Source organism: Henckelia pumila, chromosome 3, assembly GCF_033568475.1.
Source record: "Henckelia pumila isolate YLH828 chromosome 3, ASM3356847v2, whole genome shotgun sequence".
NCBI lineage: Eukaryota > Viridiplantae > Streptophyta > Magnoliopsida > Lamiales > Gesneriaceae > Henckelia > Henckelia pumila.
In genome coordinates, this window is record NC_133122.1 from 39,989,128 (window position 1) to 40,001,141 (window position 12,014).

The window sequence follows — 12,014 nt, forward strand, 5'->3', positions numbered from 1 at the left end:
TACAACTGTTTCCGACATTTGTAACCACTTGTACAAACATCAAAGCATCATGAATCTAAACATCGTCAAGAAAACATCACCGGAATCACCGGAAGCTTATGACCATATTTTTCGGACACTCTTTCCATCACAATAACAGCTTAGAGCTCAGCTGGGATCCAGATTGGTCAAACAATGTCATTCTGATTTTGAGAACAAAAAATTAAAATAAGCAGAGGTTCACTTGACATACGTTGCCAATTTCAATGTGAAATGGGGAAGCTGTCATATAATCAAGGGTCAAGTTTAGGTAAAGATCAACCACAATATTTCTCCCCCTCTCTGAGTTTCAACTCTCGCGTCATTTTGCATTTAGCAGAAGCGGAGGCAGTAAATTTTACAGTTACATAACACGATTTCTGAGACAAAAGAGTAGAGAACCTAATACACACATTGGTAATCAAAATCGGAGCCAAATAATATGAGCTTCCAAAATTTGTATCTTGTCATCTTCAGCACCCTGCACCAGTATAGATTACACAACACCTTCAGCAAACGGTTCGACCGTAGCATATTGATGCTATGTAGAGATTTTTGGACCACTTCTCCTGCAAACAAAATCAAAAAGGAATATCAGGCGCTTATTATACCTTCGTCAAGTTTAGGAAATGGTAAAGAACTGATTGGGTTAAACATTGTCAAAATTCTCCAATGTGATATATATTTCCAGGCCAAACTGTTTTCCGACTCCAATCCATAGTGTATCCTAAAAATCTGCAGAGAAATTATCAAACGAGTAGCTATTACCTTTACGTGGGTGCTAGGGAAGGCAGATGTGCGAAGGGTCTCCTGAGCCTCATCCATGATTTTACGTCTAGGTATACTAAGTATGAAGGCTGCTTGATCAGCCGTAGCAGCCATGGAGGTTATTCTGTAGCCATTTTCCCATCGACGATGTATTCCCTCACTAGGATAGAGAAAATCTAGCTCCACAACCTAAGAAGCCACCGGCAACATTACTTAGATTCGTATAAACTCAAAGTACAGGAATTGCTCTGGTTAACTCTGTTCAACTTAATAATACAGGAATTGCTCTGGCTAACTCTGTTCAACTTAATAATACAGGAATTGCTCTGGTTAACTCTGTTCAACTTAATAATCAAGTTTTACCTGCTCGGAAAATCCAGAATTTCTGGACATTACAACACCCCAGCGACTGCCAGCGGTAGTCATGGATGTGACATGGAAACCTTCCTTCCACTTTTTATTAATCCACTTGAATGGAAATGATTCGCTAACTTTATATGACTGTTGGGTGTAAGGAGTTCCTGAAAAATTCCCAGAGCAAAAAATATTAGATCAGAAGCATCGTGTGCAAAATCTACATGTTACACTAACGGACATGCATCGATGGACACACGCGAGATGCGTGTGTAAACCAAAAAAAAAATTGTTTGTGTTAAATGAGTATATATGAAAATAGTACGGAAAACCAAATATAATTTTAACCTGGTTAAATATTTATAATCTTTAACCTTTCTCTAATATGTGAGCCAAACAAATTAAAGGGAAAAAAAAAATCAAAACCTGAATCTGATTATTTCAGTTGAAATTGCAAGTTTTACCCTCTTCGAAAATAACAAATAGTAGCCAAGCAGTCCGTTAACGGGTACTATATCATTTAATATATTTATCCAGTTACAACCCCTAGCAATTACGCACATGCACGGCGTGTACGCACAGAAGGGGCACTACATTGCATATCTGGGAGAACCAACCAATTGATACAGCATGTCGTTAATCACAAAAACATGGAACACACAAAAGTAATAAATATGAGATTCATGGCGTCGATAAGTAATAAATATGAGATTCATGGCGTCGATGAATGATATATCCATAAATATTAAAAATACATTTAAACAAAATACCAAAATTGGGTATTTTCGGAAGAGATTAAACAATTTCTATTGACTAGTAGCAATGTCAAATAGCCAAATTAACTATCCGATATTTGTTCCTAATTTATTGTTAATGTGCACGTGTTCATGATGATGAAAAAATGCACAAATCTTGAATTCACAACCTATAACGTGAATCAAACCAACATAAAAAGAATATATGATAGATTAACACCAAGGTGGAGAAGAAGTTACGAAATCATTTAATCACCAAATCCAATCATCAACCATATTCGTTGTAGGAAAACACGAATTTCCATTGAATCATAACATTAATAAATAGAGAAAGAAAACGTATCATGGCGACTTGAATAAAATCAGTAGCCCCATTTGTGGTCGGGTAACCAGTGAGGCATTTTCGAACAACATATTAATCTTCTCAAGTTTGGAGATCAATTGAATTTAGAATATGGGAGTAGAAATTGCATTGAAACGTACGATAACGAAAGTTGAGAAGGTTATTATGTGGAGGAGAAGATTTCAAATTAGTGAATATTTGCAGAAATGGCACTTAGAAAACGTGGATGTAGTTATAAAATTTAAGGGGTCCTTGGAAACTGGGGTCAAATTTGTAATTTCATTTCTTTTCCGTACCAACATACCAAAAACAGTTTTTATGGTATCCTCACTCTTAATAAGATACAAGTGGCACCTCGTGCATAAATATAAATAAAACGAAGTTGGGTCAATTTGTATCTCAAATTATTTATATAGGGATATTTTGTAATTAATATGGGTATTTGGAAATTTTTATAAACCATAGGGGTATTTTTGAAATCTTTTATAAACCACGGGATATTTTGACAATTTTGATAAACCATACGGATGGTTTGGCAATTTCTATAAGTGCCATACCAAATTTAGTTGACATACCAAAGTTTTGTCTCTATTATCCGCAATCTTAATTTATAGTGTGTGCGTGTGTGTGTGCATATATATATATATATATATATATATATATATAGCATAGATAAAGATAAAGAAAGAAGATCAAGAAAGATTACAAGTTATTGGTGGTCAGAATGGACCAGTGCAAGTATGTACCAAAGAGAAGTGACCAACCAATTATTTTAATGGTGGACAACTAGGTATTCAACAAAGAAAACATCTTTACAGAGTCCAAAATTGCATGACAAAAAAATGAAAGTGAGCTGGCATAAGACATAAATCACAAGAAAAGAGAAACTTCAACCCACCTTTAGACATAACCACCAGCGAACTTCCATTAGCTGCACCAGCTATTGCACTGATGTAATAATTTTTCTCCCACTGCTCCATGATCCAATCCTAATAAGAACCAGGAAACATTATTGTTGGGATAGGAAACAGAGCCAGGCTAGGACATGACACAAGAAGTCATAACACAAAACATTAGTTTAATAAACAACCTTGTGAAGAAAGACAGCAGAAAGCTCATACACTTGCGAACTGAAACCTGTCCCAGCATCCATGATCAAGGCCCAGAGGTTTAAAGCTGATGCCACACAGCTAATATGTAAGCCATCTTCGTTCCCCTTCTCAACATGTTGACGGAGCCTTGAGTCTGCGACATTGTAGTGGTATCTACACAAATACAAACCATTTCTTCACGAACAGAGAAATTGCAAATATGACAGAAATCTCAGATATAGGAAGTATTATAAAGGATGAGAAACAATCTAGGTCAAAATCTTAATCTTTCATGTTAATGGAAACAGCAATTGACGTATCGGTCAACAGGAATTCCAATTGCTCTATCACTTTCAGAAGTTAAAGATTTTCTGATATTCAAATTTGACAAGCATAGACAAATTCAAGGACAGTAACTTCCCAAAAAAATTAAATAAATGAAATGTACAAATGAAAAATCTCTAAGAGATTGAAAATTCACAGAGAGATAGAAGCACACATGCAATGCACAACTCAAAAACAACAAAACAAAAGAACATCAAGTCTCCAGAAGCTTTATCGTCCACTGACTTATTGCTGCATACTTTTGATGAGACGTTTAAACATGAGCCCACATAAAATAAATGGAACGAGTAAAATTTCAAGTAGGAAAAGTTGAATGCCTACACTAAATCAAGATTCACAAATAAAAACCAGCAGCTAAAAAGATCACTCAAATATCAGAGTTCTGGCACTCATTTTAAAGACATAAATTGCAAAGCAACAGGATAAAAATCCATGAGAAGTGAACAAAAAATAGCAAAGGCGTGACAGAACAAGCTTATAAGCAAATCCAAAGTTACTTGCCTCTGTTTCATGGGTCGCCGAGCATTATAAACTGAAATCCACTGAGTAGCTGGGCTACCAAGTCGTACTTTCTTCTTTGGTTGCTCATCTTCTTCCAAGTTAATGAGCATCCTCCCACGCTTTTGCCCAACCTAATAAAAGATTAAAAAATTAACACAAATGCTTTCTAAACCAATACAAACTTAAAAAAATAATATACAGTACACATTCTCTGCTAAAATGTTACCTTGAGTGCTCCATCAATTCTTATTGGTCTCAGTGATGTGCATGGTTCAATGAGACTCTCAAAAAACGATATCAGTTTTGGATAATTTGGCTCTTCGTCAAACTTCATATTAGTAACAGCCTCAAGGAACTGCTTAAATGGACCGGGGCAAAAGCAACACATCAACTCTGGAGACGTAGCCATTTTCTTTTTACAGACTAGGAAACTTTTGTTCTCACCCTGCGATCATCCGAATAACAGTAAACAACAAATTACATAAAAATGGAATAAGCTGTCACAGGTAACAAGGAAGAGTCATATCAATTGACCTGGTAGCCTTGCCAAGGTAACCTTCCCTTAATAAGAAATATCAGCGTGTACGCTAATGACTCGAGATCGTCCCTTCTGCTTCCTGTGCGGCCCAAGTGTGCATGTACACTAGCATATCTTATTGTGCCTCTGTGAACAGACCAATAGAGTTTGTAGGTTCATAACAAGCATAGCTCTTGTGATAATATTGCATGAACTTCACAAACCTGAATATATCTGGCCTCTGATCATATTCAACATGCTGACCAGATGATGCATCTTTCCACTTGGAAGCTGCATCATTGAGGAATTGCGAGTATAAAGCCAACTAATCAGGATATCCCAACCAGTAAAATAAAATTACGCAAAAAACAATAGCAAAAAATTGCTTTCTTTGTCTTTGAACATCTATTGGCGCTAACCAAAATTAGATGGTTAGTCAGCCATCACACAAAATAAAAGAATAGGAACAACAGCATCATACCCAGACCAAGATCGATGAGATACAGCTTTTTCTCATCAGCGCTTCCAGGTTGACCAAGTAAAAAGTTCTCCGGCTTCACATCTCCATGCACAAATCTAGAAAAGTGAATGGGAGGGTGAAGGTAATCAACTATCTTTTAATGAGGAAAGTAATGTAATGCAAGGAGAATGAAGTTCGTGAACAACTTCATATTATCAGGGAGCCAACACATAATTATAAAATATTAAAAAATGTAAGGTTTTACCCCTTAAGATGAAGCCTCTCAAGAATAGATATAGCCTCAACAGCGATGCAGGCCACCATATTTGGAGACATTCTGCTCAGAGTGATAATAATTAACAAAGAAATAATTGGCATGGAAATAATAAAACAGCTACTTTGTTGCACATTTGAAAACGCAACACGCATTAACAAGTTAATGTAAAGAGAATGATGGAAAAAAAAAAAGGGAGAAAAGCAGGCAAAGAGATAGATCTTTACGACTGGCCCAAGGAATTCCAAACATCCCAAAGACTGGGTCCAAGCATGTCCATGACCTGAAACAGAATATTCCTTTGAGATCATACTGAAAAGTCCACTGAAAAAATACAATCAAAACTCACCAAGATGTAAAAATCTCCTTGACGGCCCTTGTAGTGAACCCATGGAATCCCATAGCAGCCGTTCAGTGTGCTTTTCAATAAATAAGACAAAAGGAGTGATGTGAATAGTTGTAATGCGAAAAAATGAGAACATCCTCTACTCAAGAACAACGAACTCACTTGTACACTTGCCATTCGTATGGAGGGCCATAATTGCAGCCTTTACTATTTCGGTGTTCAAACTTAAGTGCGACCTAGAAAATTATAATCCATGCTAATCAAAATTAGAGAAAGAGAGATTGATGAAAATTCTCCAACTGTCGAAAACAGATGCTCGTTGATACCTCGATTGCATCTGGTCCTGTTCTTTCAGTGCCACCGCTTACCCTTCGGCCAACATAAACTTGGCCAAATCCACCCTTACCTAATTTCCTTTCAGTCTTATACATGGGAGAATTGCCCACTTGTACCTGAACCAACAAAAAGCGCTCCATCACTAAGAATGCTGCTAAAATGTGAAATTAACTAAATAAGTAAATAACAGGAAAATAAATCATGCATCTCGAGATGTTTAAAATCCAATGATCCGTCAATAACGGATCATAACAAGATTTCATAGAACATTGTTCGATATGAAAAGAAATTGAAAATTACCCTATCTGGTACTGGAGTAGCGCTCGCTTCTTCTTCAACTCCCACTACTTTATCTGCACTCCCACCGTCCATGCCAATTTTCTTATCTTCAACACCCTCTATTACGTTGAGAGGCTGCTCCCCAGCACCAAGGCCAACAGGTTGCGGAAGAACCTCGCAAGGTGGCTCTGGGTCTAAATCTATCAACCTAATGCCCCGACCTCGACCAGCAGCAGTTGGCCTAGCTGGTGTTACTGCAGATGGCCCTTTAGTTACAGCAGCTGCATTCCCTCTACCTCTGCCTCTCCTCCTCGCTCTGTTCTGAACAGGTGCAAGATAATTCTCTTCTGGATTAGCAGGTTGATGTGCAGGCTGGAGATCAACAAGCCGTTTTGATCTCCGTGCTCCGCTACGCAATTCTGGCATCGTCACCCATGCAAAATCACCTCCCACTCACTACCCCACCTTCGGTTCAGAATCTTCGGTCGCCCTATTAAGAAGTATCCCAAAGAAGTAAAGTAAAATTATCATATAAAATAGCCGAGGACAGAGATAAATTGACAAAGCCCATGTGGCAAAAATAAATTCCTAAATTTTCGAGGTGGAACAAGAATGAGCCCAAGACAATTAAATGCAGCATATTTAAAAGTTGTATCTTCTTCTTTGGAATGGATACACGATAAAGATGCGGAATTTATTTTATTTGGCAATGGTTGAGGACATGAATGAATGTAGTATTCAGTGGGTTTCCAAATCTGGATTTCTCCAATAATTAAGGCAGCAAGTAAATTTCAGAAAAATGACACATCCACAAAATAAGCACGGTGAATCATCAAGTCTTGCAAGAAATCGTCACGCAAAAATAGCAAGAAATAAATTAATGAATAGTTCCTCACATAAAATTAACAAGGAATGAGAGCAAAAAAAATCTAATGCGATGACATACATCCAGCCAGAAGAGCTCAAACCGAAAGCCAGAAGCAATTATTTACGTAAATTCAACAAATAACAGTAACACCATGGCATATTAATTATTGATAATTATCCACGATTAAAGAACAAGGCAGACACTAATCTAATCTGTACCTTATGAAACAGATGAAAGCAGAAGGATCGTAGATAATCGACAGCGATATGAACTAGAAAAACTCAACCGATCCACAGCAGATCTTCGGAAAAAACTCTCCAAACATATTTTCCTCTCAAAGAAACCTCCTTTTTTTGTCGAAAAATCAAGAACAGTTGGGTAATCTTACACGAATATAGAACAAAAAGGATCCAATATTACAGATTTTGATTTGGGAAAGAGCGGTGCCTCGCGATTGATTCTCAGCCGTGGCGGAGTCTCCTTTTATTGTTTCCCACACTGCACAGGCGTCTATATAATGCTGCCTGCCCTATCTCTACTCGGATGTCCAATTTTATCATCACTGTCTTTTCTTTTTTTCTTTTTTGTTTTCTTTTTTTTAATATTATATATATTATAAAATTTATTCAAATAATATCCCATATAATATAATTTTCAATAATTTTCTTTGACATTGACTTATATTCTATTAAACCATTGTATTATATGTGTATATATATATAAAGGTATAAATGATATTTTTAAGTTTATATTGTATTTAAGTTTTGTCAAAAACTAAGTGATTTTGATCTTGATATTTAATATATGACGATGGTAACATATGGTTAGAATAGGTAAATGATGTAGTAATAAATCAATGTCTTTCATCTTGGTATTTGAATGTTGATATTTCTACATTGGTTGATTTACATGAGATTTTCAATCCTGAAATGACTTAAATTATCGTTATCGTAACTGAGTTGTGATCGACACTTCAATTGACCTGAAATCGTCTCTCAAACAAACTACGTCTTATAGTGAGAAATGTGTCTATGCTACAACGTTCTTTTTCGCGGATATGGTAATGGATAAGGATTGATACAATCAACTTAGATAACATATATATGTTAAAATTTTGTATGTTTTAAACACGACAAGATCTTTGAGCATTAATATCAATATTTACGAGTTCATATTACATATATGTAAGATTTGTCAAAAGTAGTGATTTTAATCATTATATTTAATATTCGACGATAGTAAGAGGATCATAATAGGTAAGTGATGTGGTAATAAATACATGTATTCCATCTCGGTATTTGAAGGTTGAGTTTTCTGCATTGATTAATTGTCACGAGGTTCTCAATTTTGAACAGACTTAAATTATCGCGATAATGATCGAGCTGGATCGATACTTCAATTAACCTGACATCGTCTCTCAAAAAAACATCTTATGGTGAGAAATGTGCCTAGGTTACAACCTTCTTCACAGATATGGCGAGAGATAAGGAATTAAGGTTGATACAATCACGATAAAATTTTAAACATTAATATCAATATTTGTGAGTTCATATGATATACATTGTTGGGTTAAAAAATGCAAGCAATATTTGTTTTGATGATAACAAAACTTGTTATTGTGTTTCTAACATATTTACTCAAGTGTGCTGTTGATAGATCACATTTTGGAAGTTTGAGATAGTGACTCGAATTCAACCAAACTGGACCAATTCGAATGTTTTCTAGGCCAAAACATCATCTCAAGATAGAGCTGGACGAAATTATAACAGCAAATAGATTGACAGACCAGCTCTGGTTTAATGGACATATCTCTCGGCTTTGTCATCCAAATGGAATGATTCAGTCTTTGTTTCAATTATAAGAACATGATGTACAAATCATCTTCACAAAACAAAGTCTAAATCGGAGCCTAAGAAGATGATAAATCATGTTGAAGTTTCCAGTTATTCACAGGCTGCTGAGAGCTTAAGATTGTACACATTTTGATATTTCAAGCATATATCTCTCATACAAACTAAAAATGTATGCTTCTTGATTCCATGGAAATTTAAGACAAAGGGCTACAACTTTCATGTTGCTCACTTTGCCAAAAATCAACGAATCAAGAGATATAATCATTCGATCGGACCACATTTACTCGTTTGTTTTGTCTAGATTATTTTTTAGCGGGCTTGGTATTGCAATCGTATATTTCTCATATGAAATCTAAACCAAGTAATTCTTAATGCGTTGGAAATCCAAGACAAAATTCTACAACTTTTATGTTCATCACTTTACCCATAAATCAACATATCAAGATCTATAAGCACTTGACCGACAACATCTTCTCTTCCGATGAAGCTCACTCGATGTGTTTGAGAAGGTCTGGTACTTCGAGCATAATTTCTAAGATGTGCTTCGAATTGAGTGATTCTTGATGTGTTGGAAAGATAATACAAAGGGCTACAACTTTTATGTTCACTACTTTTCCAAGAAATCAACGAATCAATAATTATAAGAACCCGAACAGACATCATTCACTCACCCGTTTTAGCTCTACTCGACCGGTGAAGCTATTCTCAATCGGTGTGCCTTCTAAACCAGTTGAGTACTCACCTGTTTGAATTCTTATCCACCGGCCAAAAACTGTCCAGAAGCGCAAATATAACCGTTTTGTTGACAGAAACAGTACATAACATTTTCCAACGATCATATTCGTGTATCTAACGTTCATATCATTCTTGGAGGCTATAAGTACAAGATATTGAAAATCAAACAAGAGCTTTTGGATGTAGATCTAAAGCATGGGCAGATTATACAAGAAAAAAAAAGTTAGAACGAGAGTAAACTCAAGAAGTGTGGTGTGAGAAAAAATACAAGAGATGGGTTTTTATAGATCAATCTTCCACAACAAAAGTAGAACACTCTTCTTTGTCCAAGCGTTGAAGAAAACATCATTTTAAGAGAGTTCACTTGCACAAAAGAGAGATATAGTTGAGTGAGAGTATTTGCACAAAGACATTAAAGAATGTGTAATCTTTGTATTTGGTTGTGAGACTTGTTGTCCAAACCATAGTCGAGAGATGCTAGGAGTTTCGATTTAGGTGACGAGTAAGTTCTAAAGTTGGAGTAGGTTGTTACAAAGAGTTGTAAAACCAAAATCTTATAGTGGAATCCTTTCGAAAACGGAAAAAGGAAGATGTAGATGGATTTGGCCTTCGAACTTTCATAAACGAATTCATGTCTCTTTATTTCGTTGCGTTTACTTATTGCTAATGTTTTTGGATAGTTTGTTGAAGCGTTTTATGTGTTATTTAAAATACCAAAATTTTGCATACAAAGTATTTTGAGGATATGATAAAAATTTATCATATATTTATTTATATTTTAGAGATATATCAGAATATTGCATAAATATTCATAATTCTAGTTGACTTATACATTAAAATTCTATACGGACTAGGACTTTGTTCCTATAAATAAGGGATCTCTAACTCTTATTACGGTAGGTTGTATTTTTTTCATAACGTCTCACAACCCTTTTCTTACAACTCTTATTTATGTCTTTACACGTTTTTTGCATGTTTTCTATCTCTTGCAATTTCCATACATTTTCTATTGAATCCTATACTGACTTGAGTGTCGGAGTGACTTTTCCTTCGGGCGAGCCATCTCACATGTTTTCTTTTATACACAGAAATATTTTGAGATCATTCGGCTCGGTTTATTGAAGAAATTGGTTCTCTGATTACCGGTTTGAGTTAATTTATTTGATGTAAAATTTTAGAACGCATCAATTGGCGCCGTCTGTGAGAACGAAAACTAAATTCACGATTACTCTTCACGGTTGACTCAAGAACGGAAAAGAGAAGCAATAATTTTTTGTATGAGTTTCGGATTTTGCACATCAGCTCACTTACAAAAGACGCTGAGATGAATTGAACCGTCGGATTGGGTTCAAATTTGGATTTTTGAAAAAGCGATTACAGAAAATCTAACCACTATATTTTTTCAAAATTTATACAAGGTGCTCATAATATCTTTACACTCATTTTGGACGGTGGAGATCATTTTTCTCTTGCTAAATCAAGTCGATTATTTGATCAAAAAATAGAAGATGTTATCTTGCTATACATCCAAAGTTATGTCATCGACAACGCATGACGAGATAAGTATTTCAATTATCTTTATGTTGGAATTAAATTATCTAAGTTTTATTTTGGAAATTTATTATTATTTTTGAAATAATATTATAAGCATCTCCTACTATTAAAATTATATGTTTTTTTTCTTGTGATCGGATTTGTTGGACTTCTATTGTCTTGTATTTTTTGTTTGGGTTTTTTTACAGACAATCTTGCAGTATGGCCCAATTATATTATATTGGGCGTACGATCTCGTTATAAGGCCCCGTTTTACGTCATCGGGCATGCAATCTTGCAGTAAGGCCCAATCCTATTATATTGGGTGTGCGATCTCGCTGTAAGACTCTATTCCATTATAGCAGACATGCAATCCAGCAATAGGGCTCAATCTACGGCTCGATACTCTCAAAAGCCCGACCAAGTTCGGCACCAATCACGCAACTCGTGGTTGTCTCAAAAGCCCGATCCGTTTGGCACCCTGTAATTCCACTCAATTCGTGGCTATCCCAAAGCCCAACCAACTCGGCACTATAAGCCCATTAACTTGGCAATGAAGACAAGTCCATTAACTTGGCAAAAATCACAAGCCCGACCATCTCGGTATTTGAAGGTTGAGTTTTCTGCATTGATTAATT

The 12,014-nt window shown here is 35.7% G+C and overlaps 1 protein-coding gene across 1 annotated transcript; it reads right to left on the minus strand.

The window, feature by feature from the left end:
• Positions 1 to 240: 240 nt before the first annotated feature.
• On the minus strand, positions 241 to 7,795 carry LOC140886959 (casein kinase 1-like protein HD16). Its single transcript, XM_073293920.1, has 17 exons — positions 7,474 to 7,795; positions 6,409 to 6,877; positions 6,099 to 6,224; positions 5,935 to 6,008; positions 5,776 to 5,845; positions 5,654 to 5,709; positions 5,418 to 5,489; positions 5,174 to 5,268; positions 4,917 to 4,983; positions 4,710 to 4,839; positions 4,402 to 4,620; positions 4,176 to 4,306; positions 3,329 to 3,503; positions 3,137 to 3,227; positions 1,150 to 1,307; positions 787 to 975; positions 241 to 587 (listed from the first exon to the last, which is right to left on the minus strand). The coding sequence occupies exons 2-17, from the start codon at positions 6,811 to 6,813 to the stop codon at positions 528 to 530; spliced, it is 2,118 nt and encodes a 705-aa protein (XP_073150021.1). The 5' UTR covers positions 6,814 to 6,877; positions 7,474 to 7,795; the 3' UTR covers positions 241 to 527.
• Between the last annotated feature and the right edge of the window lie 4,219 nt (positions 7,796 to 12,014).

What these genes read in the sequence shown, in the direction of transcription:
- LOC140886959 (XM_073293920.1), bottom strand. Translation starts at nt 6,813, where the DNA reads ATGCCAGAATTGCGTAGCGGAGCACGGAGATCAAAACGGCTTGTTGAT. An exon ending in CTACTCCAGTACCAGATAGG is followed by an intron (nt 6,225 to 6,408) that starts GTAATTTTCAAT and finishes TTGTTGGTTCAG; the next exon opens with GTACAAGTGGGCAATTCTCC. An exon ending in AAGGAGATTTTTACATCTTG is followed by an intron (nt 5,710 to 5,775) that starts GTGAGTTTTGAT and finishes ATTCTGTTTCAG; the next exon opens with GTCATGGACATGCTTGGACC.